Below are 27,599 nucleotides of genomic sequence, written 5' to 3'. Positions count from 1 at the left end.
ATTTCACTTTCAAACATGTTTGGGGTCATTTTAACGTCTACTCTGGCTTTTGTGTTTCACCCCACACAGTTTTGAAGTTGCTTGATTCAGTATTTAGATGTTTGATATAAATTTTTTATCAGACCATTCACTCCATTTTAACCATGTTAGATTCATTGAAAATGTCCTTGGTTCTGGTGACTGATAATGTCCTTCTAAAATGTGAGGGGCTGTTTTTTCAATACATTTTTCCGTTCATTTTTTATTAATTTTTTTATTAACCCAAAACAATTATAACAACACAAAAGCCTGAGTCGACGATAAAAGGACCCCAAACATATTTGAAAGTGAGATATCCCTTTAATAACATTATGCAGACTTCAATCCAGAACTTGCAATAGGAATACACTGAAACCATTTATTACATTGAATTCCTACATAGTGCTCAAACGTTTTGTACATTTGTACACTAGAGTTACACACCTGTAAGGGTCTAAATAGAACCCCCCTCAGGGAACCCTGAGGGTCCCTGGACCCCATTTTGAGTTTCAGACGTACTGAAAGACCAAAAACATGGTTCTCTTCATATTTGATACAGGTAAAGGGAATAAAATCTGCATAATCTTTCATAAAATATCTCCTAATCATAGACCCAGTTATTATTATTATTATTATTATTAGGCTGCAAAGGTGTCTACATATGAAAGCAAGGTATCTGTAGCCTGCTAGCATTTTTAATTTCAAGGACCTCCATGACCCCTCAGGGTTACAGACCCTTAAGAGGTCTGTGTAACTCTCAGAGTTACACAGACCTCTTAAGGGTCCATTCAGAAGCCCCTAAAGGAACCCTGAGTGAGGGTCCCTGCTGGACCACCGTCACACAGAGCTTTGGTCCCTCCTGGACTCCTAAGGTTTAGAGTGTGGTCTTGGCTTCCTTCAGCCACTCACTGAAGCACTTCTCCATGGCTCTCCTGCTAGCGTAACTGCCCACGTTGACGGTGGGAATGACCTTGAGGGGCTGCAGCCACTGGACAAACCTCTTCATCTCCACAAAGCTGCTGTGCTCACTGTAGGGGACGCCTGTTGAGACACAATATACCTAGAATGTAGTCAGAGTGTTGCCTCCATCAGGCTCAAACTGATTCTAACTCCCAACTTAGTCACATACGCTATGTGTACACTAGCACCCTCAAATCACATCTTTGGCCTACCCGGACTGGAATCAGATAGTAATCCGACAGTAAAAAAAACAACAGCAACCATGGAAATATACTTATTTTTTTATCAGATTTGAATCACTTTCCTCGGCTTTGTTCAGACTGCATAATATCAATCGACTCAGATAATCTGGATAGGAGCTGATGTACCATTAAGCTTAGATTGGCATATCTTACTTAGTAGGACAGCATCATATGAATGCGTTAAACAGAATCCATTCTTTTGGGGTCCAAACATACCCTTAGTAATGCAAATTATTTCAAGGTATTACAAGAAAGTCAATCAAAGGACAAGATTTTTGGGCAGGATTCCCTCTTTTGTCAACAAAAGTGCTCTCAAGACTTGCTGGAGCCCTCATTCAATGCCATTTTGATCATGCTTGCACCTCTTGGTTTGCACCCGCCTAATTACAACACACTTTGCTAGTTTGAGATGGCTCAGGTTGGAAGACAGGGTTAAGCAATTATCAATTATTTAAGATATGCAAAGGGACAGTGCCCTCATACCTGTCCAACTACTTCTATAAAGTGAGTGACACCCACAGCCACAACACCAGAGGGAGCAACCATCCAAATTTAGAACAAGCATGGGAAGATTCTCATTCTATTACTCTGCCACCACAATGTGGAATGCCCTGACATTATCCATTACACTATGTGAATCACTGGTTTCTTTCAAAACTGGCCTGAAAAAACATCTATCAGAAGACAACAAGGGGACGAAGATTTTAATTCCCATCGAAAGGAGGTGTCATTCACTGCTGCCTTTTTCTCCTTTGTAAACTTTGTATTGTATTGTATTGTTATTTGTTCATGGCATTTATTAATGTGTTAATATGCTATGTTGATGGATTGAATATCATAGGACCACAATGGAAACAAGTCCCATGGACTTTTTGGTTAAATGGTTAAACAGGGCTGCCCCTACTAATTGTTTTCAAAATAATATTCGTTTATTCTATGAAATATATTTTTAATTGAGATATATATATTTTTTTCCATATTGCTGTCATGTCTTAATACAATTATGCTTTTAACAAGCAAAATAAGCAGGCGCCGATCACCCAGGGCTCTGGCACCCATGGGCGACAACGAGCGCCCACTGGGAATGCGCTGGTCAGACGGTTAAAATGCTTTGTAACGTGTGCACTGCGCAGGATGCATGATAGCACGTAATTCTGTCATTCAAACTCTCTTTCTTCAAAGTCTGATTATTAATTCCTTGCGCCAGTTATTATCCGCCAATTGTACATCTTGAAATATAGCCTACATTCACTGTTTCTCTTTGTCGCTCTCCGTCTCTCTCTCCCCGTCTCTCAGAGAGAGAGAGAGAGAGAGAGAGAGAGAGAGAGACTGTCCGAAAAGGTCTCATCTCACAGTAAACACTCTAGCCTCTTCAGTAAGGTGTTAAACTTGGTCACACAGCTGTTTGTGGTGCTGGGTGCACTGATATGTGAACATCTTTGTACAAACGTTACATGCCAATTAAGTATTGAGGCAAGGGTGATTTGAGCTGCCCGTCACTCTGATCTGCGCAGTGCTGACCACCTGCAGTGAGTGAATCTAACATAGCCTACTGAAGCTACAGACAGACACTGTCGGTTTGAAAAAATGAGTTTGGATTACTTTGTTTGATAGGAAAGCGTTGCGATGGAGAAATCACATCTAATATAGAGACCTGGATGTGAATCGCCCATGTTACCTCGTAGCCTACTGCACGCTGCCTGTGATCCGGTCGATTTTAAAGAAATAATCCAGCGTTTATTTTGAGGTGAGGAGATGAAGAATGCATAGGCCTACGTTTTCAATCACAATAGTTTGGCTGAAGATCCATTCTATATGTCATGTCAAACTTTAAGGGCAGCTGGTCAGCTTCGTTCCAACCGTCTCTGACTTGCGCTGGAGTGACAACCTAATTGGTATGAGTTACTTTTGCACTGCGCACTGGAATGATGTAATTCATTATTTGGGAGCAGGTGTGTTTCTAAAAGATTCCAATAATATAAACATTTTAAATGGCTTTTCATATCCTATAAAAAAATTTTCAAATGAGATTTGGCCTTGCCTTATAGATCGAAATGTGCTCAGTTTTGGCTATTTTATGGGTGTTAATTTCAATTAATTAATTAATACATTTTCGATTACTCGAATAACCGTTTTTAGAAGTGTCGTGTATACGTCAGTGAAATTAACCGCTGGGAACATCCCTATCCGCCCATTTCTGCTTTCAAGATTTTCCGCCATTTTGCGTTATCTTCAAAAAAAACATGCAAAAGACGTTTTGCTACTACGTCTTTGGTCATGTGATCAAGATGTATCAGTCAGATTTTTCATGTTCCATTCCGATTGGCTACGATTGGCTTCTGAAATTTGTGGGAGGGTCCCGTTTGGCAGAAAACGGCACAGCGTCCTATCTGTCCCAAATTGACACACATTGAGAGGCCACTAATCACCGCAGAGCTAAAGTGATTTCACTTCCATCCATAGGGGGCGCAAAAATTCTACAAATTAGGAACAGTAAAGGCCCTAGTATGTGTGTGTGTGTGTGTGTGTGTGTGTGTGTGTGTGTGTGTGTGTGTGTGTGTGTGTGTGTGTGTGTGTGTGTGTGTGTGTGTGTGTGTGTGTGTGTGTGTACCGTAGATGGTGATGTTTCCGCTGCTCTGAGGCCGGATGTCCTCCACGTTGTCCCCCTGCTTACTGAAGGTCCATCCTGTAGGCTTGAAGGCCAGCAGCTGGTCATACTGAGCCGAGAACCTGCTCAGATACTCCTTCAGATGCTGACAGAGGAGACACAACACCTTCACTGGCATCCAAACAGCAGTTATACTCTTAAACTACTTAAACCAGGGGTAGGGTGCCAACATTGGCACAGGGGAGGGCCAATGTTGGCCCTCCCCTGTGCCAAACTGGCACACTGGCATAAAGTGTGAGAGAGACGATTTTCTTTTCAAATAAAACAAATAAAAACACTTAGGCAATTTCAATTAACCCTTTAAGACCGGGAACGCATCTGTGTCATTTTTTTATTTCTTTGACTATTAAAAAATAGCAGATATACAAGCCCATAGTGAGTGTAGTGACCACACTGAGTGTCGCGCTATGACCTTGTAGATCTGCTATTTTTTTTTAAATCGTGAAAATGTGTGCAAATCTTTGATTATGTATAATTTTTTAAAGCGAACATTTTTAACTCTGTTACAACTTCTGGGGGTCCCTGGAACAAAATATTTTGAGATGGGGGGGGGGTCCACGGCCAAATACATATCATTTTGGGTGGTCCTTAACATGAAAAAGTTTGGGAACCACTGATATAGCAACAAACGTTTTTTATTTTATTTAGCAGAATCCCCAGAAGCAATGATTTGACTCTTTGTCCACCAGCTCTGTACTTGGCCTGCTCTTTTTTCCTTCTACACCTCTGTGAGCTTGTAGATCTGCTATTTTAGGGTAATGTTCCCCTCAGAATAGGGATGCAAGGGTTGCTAGTGGTTAATGATTTTTTTTTAAAGATTTCCTATCACACAACAATTTGGCGGCCCCCTTGTAGTAACTCTGAGGACCCCCAGGTGAAGACCCGTGCTCTATACTGTACTTAGTAAAACAAACTCGACTTACAACTGTACTCGGACAGCTTTTTTCCATCTACACAAAATCCGCCAAAGTTTGCAGATCTACAAGCTCTCTTATAGATCACTTGTTACTTGTAGAAGCTTGTAGATTCAAATATCTTCCCCAGTAATGACATAATGCCCAATAATGCAATGCCAGGAATAAAGTGAAACTTCCATAGTCACTGTATAGATTACATTTGCATATAGTAGGATATGCATGTTTATCATTAAATACAGCGCACATAATTACATTCAGTTAAACTGCCTGCGGGGAGATAAGGATGTAATTAATTAGCTACACTTTAATGTTCCCATGCCTTTGATGAGCCTCCTCTAAACAAACATTTTAATTTACACATTAGGGGGACGTGTAATTAATCAAAATCTCGAAATAATTGACAACCCACACTTTTAGAAAGTGCTCAGGCTGCAGTTTATAGTTTTTTTTCACAGGAGGGAAAGAGTTTCAGACAACAAAAAGCAAACTTTTTCAGAGCAGATCTACAAGCCAGTCTATTAACTCAAGTCATCGCAAGGTGATGCGTTGTAGATCGGCTATTTTCAATCATCTTCCCCAACCGCTTCAGGGCAGACAGCTAGTAACTTCAGACTTCCTTAACACATTCGGTGCCAGAGTTTTATTAAAACAGTGTACGTTTAGTGCCAGAAATCTCACCGTTTATAATGCTGCGCTGTTTAGAGCTGTAGACTCCACGACGAGCACCCGAATGTAAACAATGGATGCGTGTACGACGATGGATGGTCCTGCTAACGCCTGGAACAATATCATCTCTCACGCGAGTCGCCATTGCGGAGTGATCGCGCACCCAAAATGACTTGTTTTCCCCACTGTAAAAAGTTATGGAGATGCAGAGGTTTTTATCATAAAGATAGAATGGGAGCGGACGGGAGCCAGGTTTTTTGGCACGGTGATCCATCTGTCCCTTCCATTTCAGAGGCACCGTGGGTGATTCCAAAGCTGCGCTAGCCCCCCCAAAAAACGAAAAAAAATAAAAGATTGATAACACGGTAAATCCCGGTTTTGGCACCTAAGCGCTACTCTTTGAAAACGCGGTAACAAACGGTTTTGGCACCCAATGTGTTAAACTTCACACGGATTAGTTTCACGTATTACGACAAGTCAACACAGTTTGTCAACAACATCCTTCTTTATCTTGTGAATTGCACGTGCGATCGACCAGCACAGCCTTTACAATCGACACGACCCCCCCTAAAATGTTCTCCTCGGATTCACACAAATGACCTATTTTCGATTAAAAACTGCAATTTTCGTTTGCATGCCTGAACCCAGCTCTGGTCCTGAGTGTTAGCGAATTCTCTCTAAAGCTCTGTTAGGAGCGGGTGCTATTCCCATGGACTGAACATTCCACTACTGTGCGAGGTCTCCAAAAAGAAAACAATTTAGCTACTCATCAAAACAAAGGCAGTTTTGTGTTGTTGAAAGACTATTCTCCACGGTGGGAAATGTCTCAGGACCCCACCTTCTCTGTATAATACACTTTTTGGGCAGAACATAAAATATGCCCACCAGACGGAAATTATTTGGTCAATGGTCATTTATATCGCTAACGCTCTAGACCAGAGCTAGCCTGAACCTTTACCTTGAAGTTGATCTTCATCATGGGCAGGACGTGGACCTGTGCTGCCTTCCAGTCCGTGGTGATGAGCTGTCTGATGCGGTCCGACTCCAGGCAACACATGGTGTTGTATTTGTCCCGGGACAGACACACCCTGGACCCCAACACCTCTGCCAGCGCTGAAAACAAACACACACACTCATGAGTTTCCTTTTGCTATTCACCCATAAGCATTTAGCCTTAAGCCCACTGGTTCTCAAAGTGGGTTCCAGGGACCCTCGAGGGGTCCTTGAGGGGGTTCCAGGGGCTCTGCCACCAAACGTACTACTCTGCCAATCCCCAGCAAAAATGGAGGAGTAGTTTAAACACTTCGTTTTTGACTTAGTTTTTGACTTTGTGACAGATGACAACACATTTTCTCTCATGGGGTCCATGACACAAAATCTTTTAGTCCGCGACCAAATACATATAAATTTCAATACATATACATATCAAACGTTTGAGAACCACTAGCCTAAGCAATTACTGTAAACTAAAACAAAAAATATATATACTGTAGGTAGGTGTAAGACTGGATGATAATGCCAAATAATATCAGGATATTTTTTATAACATACTTCCACATAGATATTATGGGGATGGCTATAGGGGCTTTTTCCAAAAAAACAAAACACAATGAGATTCTTGATAATCATCAGTAATGCTGCAGCAGTGGCTCAGAGAGGCTGTGTTTCAGCCAGAGTCTGTTTTGTGGGTTTCAACACCATCTGGTGGACAAATGTGCACTGCAGACAGTCACAGTGTGTGTGTGTGTGTGTGTGTGTGTGTGTGTGTGTGTGTGTGCGCGTGTGCGCGTGTGTGACTGTGTGTGTGTGTGTGTGTGTGTGTGTGTGTGTGTGTGTGTGTGTGTGTGTGTGTGTGTGTGTGTGTGTGTGTGTGTGTGTGTGTGTGTGTGTGTGTGTGTTTAGGGCAGCAGTAGCTGAGTGGGTAGAGAGGCTGGAAACCCATATTTTAGGGGCAAACATTCTGCAAAAATAACATGAGCTTGTAGATCAGCTATTTAAATAAAATGAGGGTGTCTGTAGTATATCATCGCTGTCGGGCAGAAACCTCTTATCTCCATATTCGAACTTTTTGTGTTTTTTCCGTAAATGAACGTCCTACTTGATCATACTTCAGCGTCACACAAAAGCATCAAAAGCAGCAGATCTACAAGCTCGAAACGCGGCGCGAAGCGATGCGTTTCGAGCTTGTAGATCTGCTACTTTTGATGCTTTTGAACTTGAATCCTGAAAAGGAACAGTTTTGGACATATGAGGTTTCCACCCGACAGAGACGATATAGGAAGTATAGAGTTTATAGGAAGTATTTATAGTGGTTCCGCTGTTGGCAGCACTCACCCAGAAACACCTTCTCCTTGCCCACAGAGTAGGAGCCACACACCACCAGGGTGCGAGGGGCGAGCGTCACCGACTCGAAGGCCGTGTTGGCCGCAAAGCTGATCACCTTGTCCTGCGTGGGGAACGTGTACTCTGGACTGCAGTAGCTACAGAGGAGAGAGATCAATACACACACACACACACACACACACACACACACACACACACACACACACACACGCACGCACGCACGCACGCACGCACGCACGCACGCACGCACGCACGCACGCACACACACACACACACACACACACACACACACACACACACACACACACACACACACACACACACACACACACACACACACACACACACACCCACACACACACACACAATTACTTTCTCTTTTTCACATGCTTGCGTACAGAACACATTCTCAATCTCTCTCTCTCTCTCTCTCTCTCTCTCTCTATATATATATATATATATATATATATATATATATTTCTTTTTCTCTCTATCTCTCTCACACACAGGTTTGTATTACTAAACTTGAGACATCAATATTTTAAGACAGTGATTTTATGAATGCCATTTGTACAACCCTGACATTTTTAACCCCAACTCTAAAAGCCGAAAACAGCAGATCTACAAGCTCACAACGTGTCGCATTGCGACGCGTTGTGAGCTTGTACTGTAAGATTTGCTGTTTTGTGTAAAAGACGGATCATTTGCAGAGACACAGAGACAGTCACTGACGTGGTGTCCAGGTACAGGATTAGGGGTTAGGGTTAGGGTCACTGACGTGGTGTCCAGGTACAGGGTTAGGGGTTAGGGTTAGGGTCACTGACGTGGTGTCCAGGTACAGGATTAGGGGTTAGGGTTAGGGTCACTGACGTGGTGTCCAGGTACAGGGTTAGGGGTTAGGGTTAGGGTCACTGACGTGGTGTCCAGGTACAGGGTTAGGGTTAGGGCAGGGGTCATCGCCATGCTGGCTTGTAGTGGACATTTTTCTCAAAATTCTGTTTTTGCTATGGACAAAATGAGTAGACAAACACATAAAGAGCTACCCCCAAATGACTACTACAGGTCTGTAACTCTGAGAGTGTACTAATTACATTTGTACACTCTCAGAGTTATGGGGGTCATTGAAAATAAAACGTTTGAGAACCACTAGTACTAGTGGACTCCTACAAGCATGTGCATAGTGTCATATTAAATCAGTGTCATACATATTCTGAGGAAAGCCTGGAGACTGATATTCAGTAATTGGGTCTTATGACCTGACGGAAGGTGACAGGGCATTCGCTGCTAGGGCTCCATTTCTGTGGAACCAACTCCCCCTGCAAATCAGACAGACCACTTCGGTGTCCACTTTTAAAAATCTTTTAAAAACTAATTACTTTAGAATGGCCTTTAGCTAGAAGGAATAGTCAGCTAGTTCTCTGCTTTCACTCTTATTTTTGGTCTTTTTATTTTTGTATGGTTCCTTTGTTTTTAAAATTTCCATCATTGAATTGCCTTTATATTTATTGTGTATTATTGTATTTGTATTGTTAAGCCCTTTGTAAACCTGTTTTTGAAAAGTGCTATATAAATAAAGTTCATTATATATTATTATGATCAAAATAAGAACACTATAATGGTGTGTAAAAAAAAACCCACACATTTGTCCATGTACGGACATATTGATGACCCATGGGGGGGTTATAAGGTCACTAACGTGCAGTGGTGTAAAGTAACTAAGTACATTTACTCAAGTACTGTAAACAAATACAATTTTGAGGTGTTTTTACTTTACTGGAGTTTTTCCAATTTTCAATACTTTTGAGGGTCACTCACGTGGTGTCCAGGTACAGGGTCTGCACCCTACAGCTGAGTATCTCAGGGTATTTCTCCATGGACGGGTCAGCTCTGAAGTCTCCTGTGTGAAGCACTGTCTGACCGTCAGGCAGCAAGAACAGCAGCATGGCCGATCCTGGACAACTGTGGAATACAATACACACACACACGCACGCGCACGCACACGCACACGCACACGCACGCACGCACACACACACACACACACACACACACACACACACACACACACACACACACAAACACACAAACACACACACACACACACACACACACACACACACACACACACACACACACACACACACACAAACACACACACACATACACACACACACACAAACACACACACACACACACACACACACACACGAACACACACACACACGAACACACACACACACACACACACACACACACACACACACACACACACACACACACACACACACACACACACACACACACACACACACACACACACACACACACACACACACACACACACACACACACACAAGTTAAGGAATGGGACCGTTAAGAACCGGAATCGTTAAAATCCTAAAGGATCCCCAGACCCTATTAGTGTGACTCACTGGTTGGCGTCCAGCAGGGTGACCTTGACCCCCTCCACGGTCACCTGGCTGTTCATGGGCAGGATGTGGACGTACTGCTCTGCCACCCTCAGCTTGCTCATCACCAGGTTACCTGTGATCTGAAAACACACACGTACAGTTTAGTTTTAGTCAGTGGTGTAAAGTAACTACAGTAAGTACATGTTACTAAGTACATGTACTCAAGTACTGTACTTGAGTAAAATTTTGAGGTGTTTTTACTTTACTGGAGTATTTCCAATTTGCAGTACTTTACTTCTACTCCACTACATCTCCAGAGGCAAATATTGTACTTTTACTCCACTACAATTATTTGAAAACTTAAGTTGCTAGTTACTTTGCAGATATAAATTACTATATAATAAAACATACATTAACCACTTAAGCCGTATTTTATACATAAGCTATTTGAAAATAGCAGATCTACAAGCTCACAACGCGTTGCGATGCGACGCGTTGTGAGCTTGTGATCTGCTATTTTCAAACATTTTAGTACTTTTACTTTTGGTACTTTAAGTACATTTTGATACCAATACTTTTGTACTTTCACTCAAGTAACATTTTGAGTATTTTTATATTGTGGTATTGCTACTTTTACTTAAGTAACATATCAGAGTACTTCTTCTACCACTGGTTTTAGTCAAGGCTGAAGGGGGAGATCATTTTCCACTGTAGCAACCAAACTGTGGAATGATCTTCCACCCCACATTAGAGCGCCTCAAACCTTGACTGTGTTTACTCCATTAAAACCGTGAACGCATCTGTGTAACCACTTTAACCATTATTTTAGACTTTGGGCTATTCAAAAATAGCAGATCTACAAGCTAATAGTGCCGCGCTTTGAGCTCGTAGATCTGCTATTTTGGAATAATCGTAAAAATGTGTGCAAATCTTTGAATATATATATTTTTTAAATATCATAATTTTTTTGTCGACTAAATCTACAGTTGATTTAGTCGATTTAGTCAAGCTCACAATGCATTGCAGAGTTGTGAGCTTGTAGATTGGCTATTTAGAGAGCGGGACACCCACACCCAACCAAGCATAACATGACTTGTTTTAGTTCTACTGGATCTCCTCTCCACTAGCCCCTACCTAGCATTTTAGTTTTTATTTGTTGACTAACTTATAACTAACAGTATATTTAGTCATAGTTTTAGTCATCATAGCTTAGTTTTTATGGTGTTTTTATTTAGTTTTCGTCAGTGAAAAAAGGAAGGCAACCCCAATTTTTGGGGACGGAATTAACACATTCAATTAACACATTAATTAATTAATTAATCCGCCACTGCCAGCAATTTGACCTTATTTTGACAATCCGCAGATTTCTTTTTTCAACACGGATGTAAACAAACGAGGTCTCGGTGGAAAGACAAGTCTCTCTTCTTCTCACCGAAAAAGAAAATTAATGTAACCGCGATCATCCGTTCTGTAGTTATCATTACATTACATTACATTACATTACACTCATTTAGCAGACGCTTTTGTCCAAAGCGACTTACAATAAGTGCATTGAACATAGTTAGGAAACAAAACTACTAATCACCAGAAGTCTAAAAGTGCATTCTCTTCTAAAACAAGCAACTAAGAGTATACCTAGCGCTAAGGTAAAAGTGCAATATATCAGAAACCTACTTTCTTAAACATATGAGACAAATAGGAAAATCAAATGAGTAAGAGCTAAAACAAATAAGTATCGAATAAACAAGAACCAATAAGACAAGAGCTCGTACAACTAATTGACAACAAGTAGGCAAGGCTAAGGGGAAGGGTCAGGGTGGTGTTTCCTGAAGAGGTGGGTTTTCAGCCTGCGGTGAAAGATGGGCAGTGACTCTGCTGTCCTGACATCAGTGGGGAGTTCATTCCACCACTGTGGGGCCAGAGCAGAAAAAAGCTGTGACCGTGTGTAGTAATTCTTATGACTCTGATAACATTGTAGTGGACGGAGTGAAAAGAAAAAAAGTTTGGGAACCACGGACATATAATACTATACAAGTCTGGACAGAAACAGATGTAAATGGCAACTGGTTGGCCGAGGCATAAAACCACCATGCGGTTATTTCTAGCGTTTCACTTAAAATGCAAACGAAGCGCATTGTTGCCTCTAGACAAACCACAAAGGAATTGGAATTCATGGCAACACTGAGTCAAAGTTGATTAAACCACTAAGACCGGGAACGCATCTGCGTGTCCTTTTTAGATTTCTTTGGCCATTCAAAAATAGCAGATCTACAAGCTCATAGTGCGGCACCGAGTGCCGCACTACGAGCTTGTAGATCTGCTATTTTTTTCGTGCAAATCTTTGAAAATAGATATTTTTTAACTCAAATCTTTGCTTCTGGGGATTCTGCAAATGTCTTCTAAGTCCTAACAGTTAAAAACATTTTTTTTAAACTTACGTTGCTATAATATCAGTTCAGACTAAAAAATGACACACAGATGCGTTCCCAGTCTTAAAGGGTTAAGGCCGAGTCGGCGCGGTGTAGCGGATAAACGAATCAAGCATTTCCCTGCACAGTGGGTGAGCACAGCTGACGGGGTGATTTAGTTTTGTTTTCTTTAAAGAAAGGATCAGGATTTTAGCTTAAAAAAAAAATCAATCTTTCAAAACAAACCACCTGTGAAAGTCATCTCTTTTGGACTACAATACTTCGAAGTCGGCAATTTGAAGAGAACACAGCTTTTTGATTTTAACCTTTTTTTTACAATAATTTTTTTTTCTTCTATCGATGGCTTTTCTGGGATACGGTCGCAGATGAGGACTCAGAACTCAGAGGACGATGGAATAAAATATGGGGTCAAAATAAAGTGCTGTCAAGTCCAAGGCTTGGGGTTATGAAGGGTTATGTGGTTCTCAACCTGTGGGTCGGGACCCCCAGGGGGGTCCCCACATGATTTTGGGGGGGTCCCCAGATAACAGCTAAGTGAAAATGACCACATCAAAAGTAATCAACAAACTATACAATGAAAACTGGTCAAACATATAAGAGTCAAACATTTTGAAAATAGCCGATCTACAAGGCTCACAACGCCTCGCAATGTGAGCCATTGTGAGCTTGTAGATCGGCTATTTTCACAATATGTATCTGTGGAACCGAGTCAAACTAAATGTAATGCCTCAACTAGGGGGCCCCCAGTTCAAAAATATAACATACAGATTGTATAAGTTATATTGTATTAACATACTCTACCATACAGATTGGACAACATTTCATTATATTAATACAACATTTAAATTAATAGTCTAATATTAAGGAAACACACTTAAAACAGCTTAGGACATTTCAGTCTCTAAGGTTTGTCCATAGAGACTGGATTTGGGCTGTATTTTGTTTATGTTTCCAGTGCATTGAGAACTGGGCACACAGTCTGCTGACCAGCACTGTGCAAATCGCCGTGACAGGCCTGCAAATTGTTTTGAACTTGCTAATCAATACGTTAATAATTAACAATTTAAACTGTTTGTGCAGCAACTCTGCAGCTCTGCTGGGATGTGGCTCTGAGTTCCACCACTTGAGAAAAGACTGCTCTGCACAGTGGTTCTCAACCTTTTTAATATCAAGGATTTTTTCTGTATTATCTGTATTTTCATGTTGATTTTTGAACTGTTTGGTTGCTACTATATATGTCTATGAAATTAACTCAAGGACCCCAACGGAAACAAGTCCGCAAGGACTTTTTTGGCCGGACCTTTTAGACAAAAGCATTATAAATGTAACTGTGTTGTTTTACATTCTTTTGCCTAATAAAAATTTCAATCAATTCAATCAATCAAAACCCCCAGTTTGATATGCAGTCGGCCACTGACCCCCAACTGATACCATTTCTATCTCTGGGACCCCGATCTAAATTCTCTGGACAGAATCTCTGCAGTAACTATGTTACAGTAACAGACATACATGTGTTGTAATAGTTGCACACTGTAACTGCAAAATAAAGGCCACCCTACCTACAGACAGTTTTCAAGTTGCTTGATTCAGTATTTTGATATTTGATATTTATTGTATCAGACACGCCCCCTTCCTATACAAACCCATTGTAACTTCAAACTCCATTTTAGATTCATCAAAAACATCCGTCCTTGATTCTGGTGACTCATACTGCCCTCCTAATACGTGAGGGGGGGGCGTGTTTTTTTTATGACTTTTTTATTTTTCCTTGAGGGGGTTCCACTAAATGCGATACAAACTAAATGGACCCCTTATGTTACCTGACAAGATCCCATTGATGCGTTCTTTCAAATCCATCACTTGATGGCCAAGATCGCACTGATGCGTTCTTAAATTTTTTGGGGAAAATTCCACAAGGGGCGACCTAACACAGCTTTGGAATGATCGATCGTCACTCAAAGTAGTAGAATGTGGATGTGACGTCGTTCCAAAAAAACAGGAAGCCATCCGCTTCCTGTTTGGGATTTTCAGAAAAACAGCTGTAACTCAGTTTCTTTTTGAAACCCATTGAAAACCACTAGTTTTCAGCGGGCCGAAGCCCCAAAATGTCGGATCGCGGTTGGAACGCTGTCGTTCCTATGGATACACAGATCCCTCCGATAACCCACAGGGACTATTTTGTTTGTGTTTTTGGGACACAATGTCGGTTGCACTGCGTTTCAAATATCATCGGATTGAGGTAATTATACGCTGGAAAGGGGATAGAAAACTATGTTTAATATCTTGGCAATCAATGTGTTAATCACGGGTCCATTTGGTTCCATTTGTACACCGTCAGAGTTACATGAGGATTAGAGTGTAGATTGGGAGTCCCACATAAAATAATGGGGGTCCGCTACAGCAGTGGTTCCCAAACTTTTTCATGTCAAGGACCCCCAGAATTATATGTATTTGGCCGCGGACCCCCATCTCAAAATATTTTGTTCCAAGGAGCCCCCAGAAGCAAAATAGGCCTGTATTCAAAGATTTGCACGCATTTTCAAGATTTTTCGGAAATTGCAGATCTACAACCTCATAGCGTGGCACAAAGTGACGCGCTATGAGGTTGTAGATCTGCAATTTTTGAATAGCCAAAGAATAAAATGTGGTTAAAGTGGTTACAATTATTGTGACGCCATATTAACACATTTTGGTGGACCAATGCGCTACTGCACAGGGTCGCCGCTGAAATGGGGAGCGGGCACAACACACTTACTCTGTTGCAGTAGATGGGGACTGTAGAGCTCTTCTTCAGGCCTCCATAGTGGTCCGAGTGGAAGTGGGTGAGGAAGTACGCTGCGATGCCCTCAATCTCGCCGTAATTGAAGGCGTCCACAACAAACTTGGTGCCTGAACACAAAGACACAGGATTATTAAATTAAAGGACAACTTAGTATTTTTACAACCAAGGTTTATATTTTAGCTTGTAATTAAAGTAAATAAAAGATGAGCGATCTTTTTTTACAGTGGGCGGGGGCTAAATATGTATTTTTTACACAATAAAAAAGGTCCTGTGGTCTTTGATGGCCAGATGTGAGTTATTGGGGGCTAAAAGAGCTACTGTAAATAATAATAAAGAAAACGCAGAGTTATTGTGTAAAAAAACACAAATTTAGCCACCGGACAGAATGCCCCCGCCCACTGTAAAAAAGATCGCGAAAATTGCTAAAACTATAGAAAGTACATTTAAATGTTTCAACACTCATCTTTTATTTACTTTAATTACAATCTAAAACATAAACCTTGGTTGTAAACAAACAAAGTTGTCATTTAAGGTAGAATACAAAATCACACCCAGTGTGAAGTGGGCGGTGTGGTCATCACAGTGGTCATCATAGTGATGGAAGCTGAATAGAGTCAGCCAATCACAGTACAGGAAAGTGGGCCAAGTGGGCCAATCACAGTGCAGGAAACTAATACTAATGAGGTGTCCCAACCCCATTAGTTACACCGCCCCAAAAAACTATTATATGGAATGGATAGATATGTCCACTACCTACCTACAGTGATTCTCAACCTGTGGGTCAGGAACCCATGTATGCAGTAATGCTCTTTTTATTTTTTATTTAGTAAAGTGCTAAAAAGTCTTTAAATTGTCACTTCACTGTCATCTGGGGACCCCCCCAAATTGGGGGGATCACCAGATGACAGTGAAGTGACAATTTAAAGACTTTTTAGCACTTTACAAAATAAAAAATAAAAAGAGCATTACTGCATCAAAAGTAATCAACAAACTACACCATAACAACTGGTCAAACATTGGACAAACTGTCAAATAATATAAGAAAGAGGCAAACATTTTGAAAATAGAAGGTTGAGAAATGATATTGCCACTCATAAACACATAAACCCAAGACACAGACACAACCCACAATTAAAAACCATCAAATTAAATAAAAGTAATATCCATATACTACTATCATATCACATTAAAGTATTTCAAATAAAACATTCAGATAGCCGATGTATAGAGGGTTGAAGTGGTTAAACAGCTTTTGATGCTACAATAGCTCATTTGGCTGGGGACCCCCCGGAGCCCCCTCAAGTACCCCTGGGGGTCCCTGGACCCCACTTTGAGAACTTGAGTGTTCTAGCACAGTGGTTCCCAAACTGTTTAGCTCAAGACCCAAAAGAGAGACTAGACGTTTGCCCGAGACTCAAACTAGTAAAAAAAATTGCAGATCTACAAACGTTGCCGCGTTGTGAACTTGTAGATCTGTTATTTTCACTATTTCTTAAACTTTTTTTTGAATGGAAATTTCATTGTATTTATGAAAATGTTGGAATTGTTTTTAATTGATTTTAATTCAAATCAAAACAAAAAAACTCAAATTAATTGAATTGTGATTTGTTTTTGTTTAAACTTTTAAAAATCTTATACATATTTTATTTTTTTATTTTTTTATGTAGGAAACGGGGGAAAAAAAGGGGAACATTTACTTGCGAAGCATAAAAATTGGTCCGCGACCCAAACAGTGGGTCCCGACCCACTGTTTGGGAACCACATAGCAGTATTCGGTCACCTGGGATCTTCTTGTAGAAGGGACAGCGTCTGCTGGACTCCCCCGCCTCTCCGTCCCCCCCGCCCCACCTGCTCCACCTTCTCTTCCCTGCCGGCCTGCCACCTCTCCCTCCTCCTCGTCCTCCTCCTTCTGCTCTCGCTGCCTGGCTGTCACCCGTGGTCCCCGTGTCACCTCCACCTCCTCCTCTTCCTCCTCCTCTTCCTGCTCCTCCTCCTCCTCCTCCTCCTCCTCCTCCTCCTCTTCTCTCACCTCTCCTTCTCCAGGAGCTCTCCGCCGACGGCGAGCTCTGAACGGCGCTCTCCGCCTTCTCCTCCTTCTACGGGTGCAAAGAGTTCATCAATTTAATTGTTTATCGAATATACTCGACACTCGATTGTTTACTAAGATGCCTATTTTGGGCAGTGGTGTAAAGTAACTAAGTACGTTTGCTGTACTTATTTTGAGGCATTTTTGCTTTACTGGAGTGTTTCCGATTTTCAGTACTTTTACCTCTACTCCACTACATCTCAGGCAAATATTATACTTTTACTCCACTTTTATTTGAAAACTTATTTACTAGTTACTTTGTAGATTTTCGTTATTATTACAAAACATACATTACCCACTTCAGCCCTATAAACATTTCGGCCATTTGAAAATAGAAGATCTACAATAAAGATCTACAATAAATAAAATAAATAAAAAACATAAAACCTCACTTCTGAATTATTTCATTAATATATAAATAATATAATCTATAGCAGGCCAACCTCCTTCTCCTTGAGGGGCTTGAGCCCGAAAAAGACCCCGATGTCCGTCTGCTTCAGACCGGCGGCTTGCCCCGCCTTGCTCTGTCCCGCGTGAGGCGCCGTGACGACGGACTGAGACGCTTGAGACAGCGAGCTCTGAGACGAGGAAAGTTCTCCATGAGGAAACGCGGCAGGTTCGTCCAAAACTCCACGAGGCACGTCTGTCGAACTGGAGAGCGTCCGCCGCAGTCGGTCCAAAACCTGGCTCTGTGGGGACCGGAGGCAGCCGGAGCCGTGGGCTTTCCCCTGAGTTTGTCTCTCCTCTCTGCTGGAGCTTGGGGGGTGTGCCGCAGCTGCAGAGTCAGACCCCTGATTACCAGGCCTTGACGAGGTGCCCGGATCCACCTGGGTGTAGGGCTGTCACAATTATAGGGTTTTTACTTGATTTATTTTATTGTGAGTAACGATTTAATTGTGTTTCAGCACTGAATGTTGGATAATGTACATTATGCATAAAACTGACATTTCTGTTTGCCTTTTAAGCTTTGAAAAAAAAACTGCACAGATATGACAAATACATTAACACATTAAGACTGAGGCCGATTCTACAAATGCCTTCTAAATCAGCAGCTCAAAATTATAAACAAACACTTTCACGATTCTTCTAATATTTTCAAAAATATCAGATGTACAAGCTGTGAACTTTTATATCTGTTATTTTTTGAATAGCCAACGCAAAAGTTTTAAATTATGCTTATACAAAGAAATGACTGACAGTGACTGATACCAATAATCAAAATGAATAATGTATTATGGCCAAAACAGGCCATATTCTTAATCATTCTAGACATAAAACTTTTTTTTTTAAATAGCCAATCTACAAGCTAGCAGATTTCCACAATTTCCGTGTTGGAAAATGCATTAAAATATTTCAAGACATGAAGTTATGTAGATGAATGGAAAGGATTCTGACTATCTCAAATATTTGCGATCAGCCGCTCAATAATAATCAGTAATAATTGTGATTGTAATAATTAATTTATGTAATAATTATTCTATTACGTAATAATTTTTACCGTAATACTATGTATAATAACGTGTAATATTATGTAAGTACAGTCATTGTGACATACCTGTGAGTTGTCGGGGAAAGCCGAGGCACCCTGCTCCCCGGTCCCGGCTTCCATGTCATCGGCGAAAGCGCCGAAAAGCTCGTCGTCGCTGAACAGCATCAAGGAGTCGCTGTCCGCCTCGCGCTCAGTCACACTACGAGGGGGCGAGCCCCCAACGACCTCATCCTCCTCCCCCTCCTCCTCTTCTTCTGGGAACTTCGACAAAGGCGAATAGGAGATTTCATCGTCGTCACCGTCGGGAGAAAAGTCAGCTTTTATGAAACCTCCTTGAGGAGAAAAGTCTGTTTTTATGAAACCTCTTTGAGGAGAAAAGTCTGTTTTTATGAAACCTCTTTGAGGAGAAAAGTCTGTTTTTATCAATGTTTCTTGAGGAGAAAAGACTGTTTTTATCAATGTTTCTTTAGTTGAAAGGTCTGTTTTTACGACAGCTTCTTGAGGAGAAAAGTCTGTTTTTATTAATGCTTCTTGAGGAGAAAAGTCTGTTTTTACTAATGCTTCTTGAGGAGAAAACTCTGTTTTTACTAATGCTTCTTGAGGAGAAAACTCTGTTTTTACGACAGCGTCTTGAGAGGCCTGGCTTCCCCCGCCTGCCTTGGGAGGCGCTGACGTCGATGACACTTGGGTTTTACTCTCTTGGGAGGAGCTGATGGACTTGTTGGCTCCTCTGGCGGAGGAGGTGGACCAGCCTTTCCTCTTCTTGAAATCCGCCGGGCCGGGCGAGCGCAGCAACAGGAGGCCGTTTGTGACCACCTTCGTGGGCGTCGTCAGGAAGTCGCTGCCGACGGGCGAGGCGCAGAGGTCGGACTGAGAGGAGAGGTTGACAGCGCTGTCCTGTGAGCAGGGATGGGACTTACAACTAGTCCAATGTATGTGTGCATTCAAAGCGTTAACAGACTTTGAACCCCCAGCCTTTGAACCCCCAGCCTTCCTATTCTGCGGAGAACATTAGGCAAAAATAGCAGATCTACAAGCTCACAAGCTTGTAGATCTACTATTTTTGGCGAATCGATTTTGTGTAGAGTGAAATACCGAATGCACTCTTTACAGCATTGGTTCTCTCCTTGGGGGGATACCAGGGGGTCTTTGGCTATTAAAAAATAGCAGATCTACGAGCTTGTAGATCTGCTATTTTTGAAAAATCTTGAAAATGTTTGCAAATCTTTGAATATATATATATTTGAACAAGTGAACATTTGTAACTCAAATCTTTGGTTCTGGGGGTCCCTGGAACAACATATTTTGAGATGGGGGTCGGTGGCCAAATACATATCATTTTGGGGGTCCTTGACATGAAAAAGTTTGAGAACCACTGCTTTACAGGTCCGTTTTATCAAGTATAGAGGGTTTAAGTGGTGCTGAATTTTATTTTATTATTACTTTTTTTTTATCACGATAAACGCTAATAACGATTACTGTCCCATCCCTACCTGTGAGCTGTCTAAAATGGACCCGGAGGCCGGTTGTCCGGAAAGACCACCGAGGCTGGACTCAGGGGTCTGTGTTTCCAGGAGACAGACCGGGTCACCTGATGCCCGGCTGTGGGCCAGCAGCGTGTGGCTGTACCTCCTGTAGTGGCTTGGAATGGTAGACGTGCACTGGAAGCCGTCAGGGCACTCTGTATGGACAATAGGGATGGAAAAAATGATATTCCATTTGTTTTCTTTTTTTTAATATATTTATTTGACAGGGACAATACAAAAAACAATGTATCAAGTTATAAAAACAAACCAAATATATTTGTATTGGATCCGAGCACTTGATATCATGTTTTTTGTATTGTCCCTGTCAAATAAACAACAACAAGTATAATAATAATAATATTAATCATAATAATATTTGAATATATTGGATATTCGGGCCAATTTTTAAGACCAATATTCAAATTATTTCTGAGGAATGTTAACAGTACAATTATTATGTATCCACAAAATTATATAATACAGAACTACAACTTAGTGATTTTTTCTTTGTTTTGTTCTTTATTTACCCAGTAGTTGCTGAGCACCAGTGCTCATTTTCAGCAACGCCCTGCACAAACAATATGATACGATATTACTTTATTATCAGTTCACACTGACATTTGTCTTGCGACTCAGCAGCCATGTATGCAACACATAATACACACATTTAACATGAAACAGAAACAAAACAAAATAAATTACATACATAAAAACGACAAGAGCAATGTCCACCGCGCAGCCTACCCCTGGCCAGATAGACACACACATTTAAAACCTGGGAGCTGACCAGTACAACCACAGTCTGATACTGTTGTACTGGGAGCTAACCAGTACAACCACAGTCTTATACTATTGGCCACTGAGCAGCTCCACTAGGTTAATTGCCTTGCTCAAGGGCACTTCAGCGGTGTTGGGGGAGGGGTGTAATGGATAAATTAGAATGCCAACCTGTTCTTCTATCATTTCTGTACTATCTAACTTTATCTGAACTAAGAAGGTTTAAACTCACAGCAGGGGTCTTTAGTCAACCACTCTACACATGAATGTGCTAAATGTAACTCACCTACAGCTGTAAATGGAACAGCTGATCTGAATCCTTCATGCTACTGTCACTGTCTCAGCTATGTGTATTTGTGTAGCTATGGTTGTGTCTCTCTTATTTTTAGTCCATACCTTATAAGACCATTTAGAAAAGCCTCTTTGGTACAATGTGGAGTATAAAGAACTGTGGTAGAGGAGGTTGAGGGAGGCTTGTGCCCCGAGGGGTGGTTGGTCAGGCCAGGAGGCCTGGCTCTACTGATCTGTATGCTGTTGCGCTCTGCTGACATCTTCCTAATAAATGATCTAAAACTTCACCTGAATGGAATATTATTATTCTATTACATTTGGCGTTGTCGAGGCAGGATCAATATTTCATATTTCATAACTAATTATGATTATGGATACTTGATCAAAAGAACTTAAGGGTGAAGGATTTTTTTTGGGAAAAAGATTTTCTCAAAGCAGATCCGGACCAGATCCAGACGATGGAGGACAAAGAGGAGACCGCCACGGAAGCAAGCTATGCAGAATCTGGAACCTTGCAGACCGATCTATTCTGTCTGTGATGACAACAAGGAAACCACAAGCTTCAAGCCACAGAGGGAAGGAGCAGAGCATGCGTTTTCCACAGAGCATGCATGGTCACCAGCCATGAGAGCAGCACCAACAATGTCACCATGCAGCAGCAGAGGTGACGAAATCGACACCATACAAACAACAAGAGACTTTGCCACAGCAGGAGGACAAGGCACAGAGAGCCACAGAGAGCATTTGAGAGCCACTGAACTGGGACCCACCAGCCCAATGGAGATCACTGCCACAGAGAGACATGCTGCACGTGAGAGGCACTACTGGAACCACTAGCAAAGTGGAGATCGCTGTCAGAGACATAACCAAATGGACCCGTATGCCAAGTGAAGATGGAGGAAAGAGCCATGAAGACTGGAAAACTATATTCGATAACTAATGTGAACATATTTGTTCTTACTGCCTAATCTCTGGCATGTCAACGTCTAGAAGGGTGAGATTTGTATTCCATGTAGCGAAAATGCCCGAGTGATGAAAATTCCATTTGTTAGCAAATTCCACGTGATGATAATGGAGCCCTCAGCCGTGAAAAACAGAGATTTAACATACAAACAGAGATAGATTTGACATTATGAGTGAGAGGCTTTCAAAGCTTTCGAACCTAAAACAACCAGGTCTATTATTCTGTAATATGTTTCATGTGATATGTTTGATATCTATAAATATATAGCTATATCAACATGTAGGTAGGAAAATGTCTATTGATTTGGCATTCTATGTCGGATGTACATGAATATGATTATTCATGTACAAAAAGAAAAAACTCTGGAATGTAATGGATAAATTAGAATGCCAACCTGTTCTTCTATCATTTCTGTACTATCTAACTTTATCTGAACTAAGAAGGTTTAAACTCACAGCAGGGGTCTTTAGTCAACCACTCTACACATGAATGTGCTAAATGTAACTCACCTACAGCTGTAAATGGAACAGCTGATCTGAATCCTTCATGCTACTGTCACTGTCTCAGCTATGTGTATTTGTGTAGCTATGGTTGTGTCTCTCTTATTTTTAGTCCATACCTTATAAGACCATTTAGAAAAGCCTCTTTGGTACAATGTGGAGTATAAAGAACTGTGGTAGAGGAGGTTGAGGGAGGCTTGTGCCCCGAGGGGTGGTTGGTCAGGCCAGGAGGCCTGGCTCTACTGATCTGTATGCTGTTGCGCTCTGCTGACATCTTCCTAATAAATGATCTAAAACTTCACCTGAATGGAATATTATTATTCTATTACAGGGGCAAGTGGTGACTGTTCACTTCCCCACCCAGATTTTTCCTGCCGTTGCGGGGGAATCGAACCGGCAACCTTCCGGCAACAAGAGCACCCCTCTGACCGTTCGGCCACCGCTGCCCATTTGAGTGTTGAGTGTTCTCTACTTACTGTATCATTAACCACTTTAATTTACATGATTACATTTAGCTTTAATCCTGTTAAACGTCGGCGTACGACAGATAGCGAAAATAGCCCAATCTACAAGCTCGGCTATTTTCACTATTGGAGAACATTTTGTCTTCGAAGTCGGTGCGGGGCTAGGGTTTAAGTGGTCAAGTCATCTTTTAGAACGTGTTTTACATCCTCTTTTAATTAGTATCCTACCACTTATTCTGTACTTATTCTTCACCCTATACCTGTATCTTTTGTTTCATCCTTTCTGCGGTGCTGCTATTGACAACTGAACTTCCTTCTGTATCAATAAAGAGGTCTGTCTGTCTGTCTGTCTGTCTGTCTGTCTGTCTGTCTGTCTGTCTGTCTGTCTGTCTGTCTGTCTGTCTGTCTGTCTGTCTGTCTGTCTGTCTGTCTGTCTGTCTGTCTGTCTGTCTGTCTGTCTGTCTGTCTGTCTGTCTGTCTGTCTGTGTATCTGTCTGTCTGTCTGTCTGTTTGTCTATCTATCTATCAATGTATCAGTTGAATACGAGAGTTTACTGTTACTGTTACTTTTCAGGATTCTAATTTAAAAATAGCAAAAGTAGCAGATCTACAAGCTCAAAACGTGTCGCTTCTCACCGCGTTTCGAGCTTGTAGATCTGCTATTTTTGCTGCTTCTGGGTGACGCTTTAGCACGATCAAGTAGGGCATTCATTTACGGGGAAAAAGGGCTCACAAACTCAGAATATGGAGATAAGAGGTGTCTGCCCGACAGCAACGATATAAAACAATGAATGAATGAGAACATTACCTTTGTCGTGGTCCTCTCTGGGGGCGTCCAGGCACTCGGTGACGTGCCACCGCTGGGTCTGGACCACCAGGATGGAGAAAGGCATCTGACAGATGGGACACCACCTGTCACCTCCTGAGCACGGCGGTGGCTGATCCTCCCCTCCTTCAGGCTGGGATCCGCCAGCACTGACCTCACCTGTAGAGGTGGGGAAAAAAACAGTACTCACATTTTGTTACCTAAGTAAACGTATCAATATATGTATAGAAGAATTTCTCAGTTTCACAAGTAAAAGTCCGGTATTTAAAATGTACTAGAGTGAAAGTGCAAAGGTACCAAAAGGAAAAGTACTAATTATGCAGACTGTCCCTTTTCACAAGTTTTCAAATGTATTAAAAGGTTTGAAAATAGCAGCTCTACAAGCTCACAGAGAGCTTGTAGCGTTTAAAAAGGGCTGATGAGGTTAATGTATAGTTTTGTAAAAAAAGTGTCAAATAATTGTGTTGGAGTAAAAATAACAACATTTGCCTCTGAGATGTAGTGGAGTAAATTTGGAAATACTCCAGTAAAGTAAAAACACCCATTTTCAACCTGTCTTCATATAATTGGTCCTCACTAATACTCATTATAATATGGTACCATTTTTGTCTACTCACTCTGTGTCTCAGAGGGCTGGGGACAGTTCAGAAACCTATCTACCACCAAGATTTCAATTATTTTATTATATATTTTTATTATTAATGCGAGAACCATTATAACATTGGGGGCAGCGCGAAAAAAAAAAATCGCTTCACCGGCGCGTTTCACTTTTTTAGCGCTCCTTCAGCAGCCGCTGCTTTTAAATTTCGGCGCTTTTCGGCGATAGTTCTGTCTTCTTTCACTTTCTCCATGCCGTTTGGTGCCCCCCCAAGGTTGGTGCCCTGTGCTTCAGCACCTAAAACACTTCCGTTGAGCCGGGACTGCCAGTGAGGACAAATTATATAGGTTGAAAATGGGTGAAGTCATCCTTTAAGTACAGTACATGAGTAAATGTACTTAGTTACTTTCCACCCTTACCTGTCCATCCATTACTAATATTCACACTTCCACTCGTCAGGTCTCTGTTGACCTGAACTGCTTTGCTTGGCTTCACAGCGGGGCACTTCCCAGAGGAATTAAAGTCATTGTTTTTCACGCTCTTTCTTTTCTTAGAGTCATTGTTGGTGTTTTTTATCTTCTTGGACGTAGAGGGTCCATCTCCGGTTGTCGCCGGTCCCTCTCCGGTCCCCTTCTTCTTTTTCCTCAGAGGTTTGTAGTCCCAGATGTCGTCCTCGCATTCGTCTTGTTGTGACATTTGGGGGAACACACCACATGGAGGCCCGCTTGCGATGCAGGTGCCTGTTCAAAAACAAAAGCATGTTGGAATGGATCACTTTCGTCTGGACTTCCGTGATACAGTGGTTCCCCCCCCCCCCCCCCGGGGGTCCTAGAAGCGGTTCCAGGGGGCAGATATACAAGCTCGTAGTGCGGCACCGAGTGCCGCGCTACGAGCTTGTAGATCTATTTTTGAAAAATCGTGAACATTTGTGCAAATCCTTGAATATAATATATTCACTTGAGTTTGATTTGAGTTCAAATGTTTGCTTTAAAAATATGCATATTATGCATATTTTTAAAGCAAACATTTTAACTCAAATCTTTGCTTCTGGGGGATTCTACAAATGTCTTCTAAATCCTAACAGTTTTCTGAAAAGCGTATGTTGCTATATCAGTGGTGCTCGAACTTTTCCATGTCAAGGACCACCCAAAATTATATGTATTTGGCCGCCGACCCCCATCTCAAAATGTTGTTCCAGGGACCCCCACAAGCACAGATCAGGTTATGACTTTTACAGGGGACAGTTTCGAATTGCAGCCACCTGAAGGTACTCTTTTAGGGCAGTTCAGTTAGGGCTACTATAGTGCTGATAATGTCTAGGATATAGTATTGCAATGCATATTATTGTATGTCTTTACTTTAAATGTGTATGAATTGAATACATGACCTCAATGGAAACAAGTCCTCAGGACTATTTTGGGTTATCCTTTCAGACCAAGTGTATGACTGAATTCCGGACTTTTACTTGTAACAGAGTACTTCTACATTGCAGCATTGATACGTTTATTTAAGTAAAACATTAAATGTTTTACTTAAATATTTTGAGTACTTTTTCCACCACTGCTAATAAAGTATTCAATCAAATAAAAAAAAGATAATACAAAAAAATACATTGCATTATTACACTGTTATTATTATTATTACTTCACATTGTAAAGCTACATAACATGTTACATTGATGTTTAACGTTACATGATATGATCTGCAGTGTTACATTGTAACGTTACGTAGCATTAGATTGATGCTTCTATATCGTTATTAAACAATGTTTCCCTATTGATTCTTTTAAGACTTTGATGTGACATGTTGTCAGCTGTCTTCTTTTAGCAGATCTACAAGCTCGTAGCGGGGCACTCGGTGCCGCGCTATGAGCTTGTAGATCTGCTATTTTTTAATAGTATTTTAATGTATACACATGTAATCTATTGACATGGTCGTCCACACTTACCGCCAGTAGAAGAACCCAGTAAAAGAAGCCAGGATCACCCACAGCAACACTTTCCACACGTTTCACATTAAATATAACAATACAATCACAATTACTCATTATAAAGACAATATCAACGAGATAAATGTATTGTGTAGTAAACATTTAGATACGTTGAGAGCGTGATTTGTTGTGATTGATTATTGATTAAGATACTGTATTATCGTTGAAAGTGCTGATGTGAATCTCTGTCCATTTCCTTACACTGCCGGCTGTGCATAAGGTGTTTGTTTGCCCTTTTTTACCCACAAGAAGGCATAGTGGTTCTCCATTCTCTTTATGAGCTCAAATAAAGCACCACCTCACCACAACAATAAATATAAATTAAACAAAAATATATTTCATATAATAAGAAGACACAGTCATTTCAATTTTGTTTATTTAATTATTCATACAGTATTTAACAGTATTTAATTTCAAGCTTTTTACACACATTAGTTCAATATTTTTCCTACATTTGACGACTCGTGATAAAAACAAACATGTTTCTTAGACATTCAACAAAGGTATAATACATATAGTTTTTAAAACGTTCCCCATTTACAACTGTTTTTAGTATGTTTTGACACTTTAAACGCATGTTTTCGCATGCCAATAAAGCTCCTTTGAATTTAATTTAATTTAATTGTAATGGTGTAAAGTACGCTCATGTGCTAAC

At 41.2% G+C, this 27,599-nt stretch overlaps 1 protein-coding gene across 1 annotated transcript; it reads right to left on the bottom strand.

The window, feature by feature from the left end:
- Positions 1 to 603: 603 nt before the first annotated feature.
- On the bottom strand, positions 604 to 27,093 carry dclre1a (DNA cross-link repair 1A (PSO2 homolog, S. cerevisiae)). The gene is made up of 16 exons (XM_080455929.1): positions 26,903 to 27,093; positions 25,374 to 25,694; positions 24,339 to 24,515; positions 20,502 to 20,689; positions 19,404 to 19,905; positions 19,075 to 19,370; positions 17,963 to 18,358; positions 17,463 to 17,529; positions 17,214 to 17,429; positions 15,407 to 15,540; positions 10,244 to 10,362; positions 9,630 to 9,773; positions 7,806 to 7,951; positions 6,430 to 6,584; positions 3,832 to 3,973; positions 604 to 1,059 (listed from the first exon to the last, which is right to left on the bottom strand). The coding sequence occupies exons 2-16, from the start codon at positions 25,648 to 25,650 to the stop codon at positions 893 to 895; spliced, it is 3,126 nt and encodes a 1,041-aa protein (XP_080312055.1). The 5' UTR covers positions 25,651 to 25,694; positions 26,903 to 27,093; the 3' UTR covers positions 604 to 892.
- Positions 27,094 to 27,599: the final 506 nt, after the last annotated feature.

Source organism: Gymnoscopelus braueri (genome assembly GCF_963280865.1).
Source record: "Gymnoscopelus braueri genome assembly, chromosome: 17".
Lineage (NCBI taxonomy): Eukaryota > Metazoa > Chordata > Actinopteri > Myctophiformes > Myctophidae > Gymnoscopelus > Gymnoscopelus braueri.
This window is presented reverse-complemented; position numbering and strand designations above follow the sequence as displayed.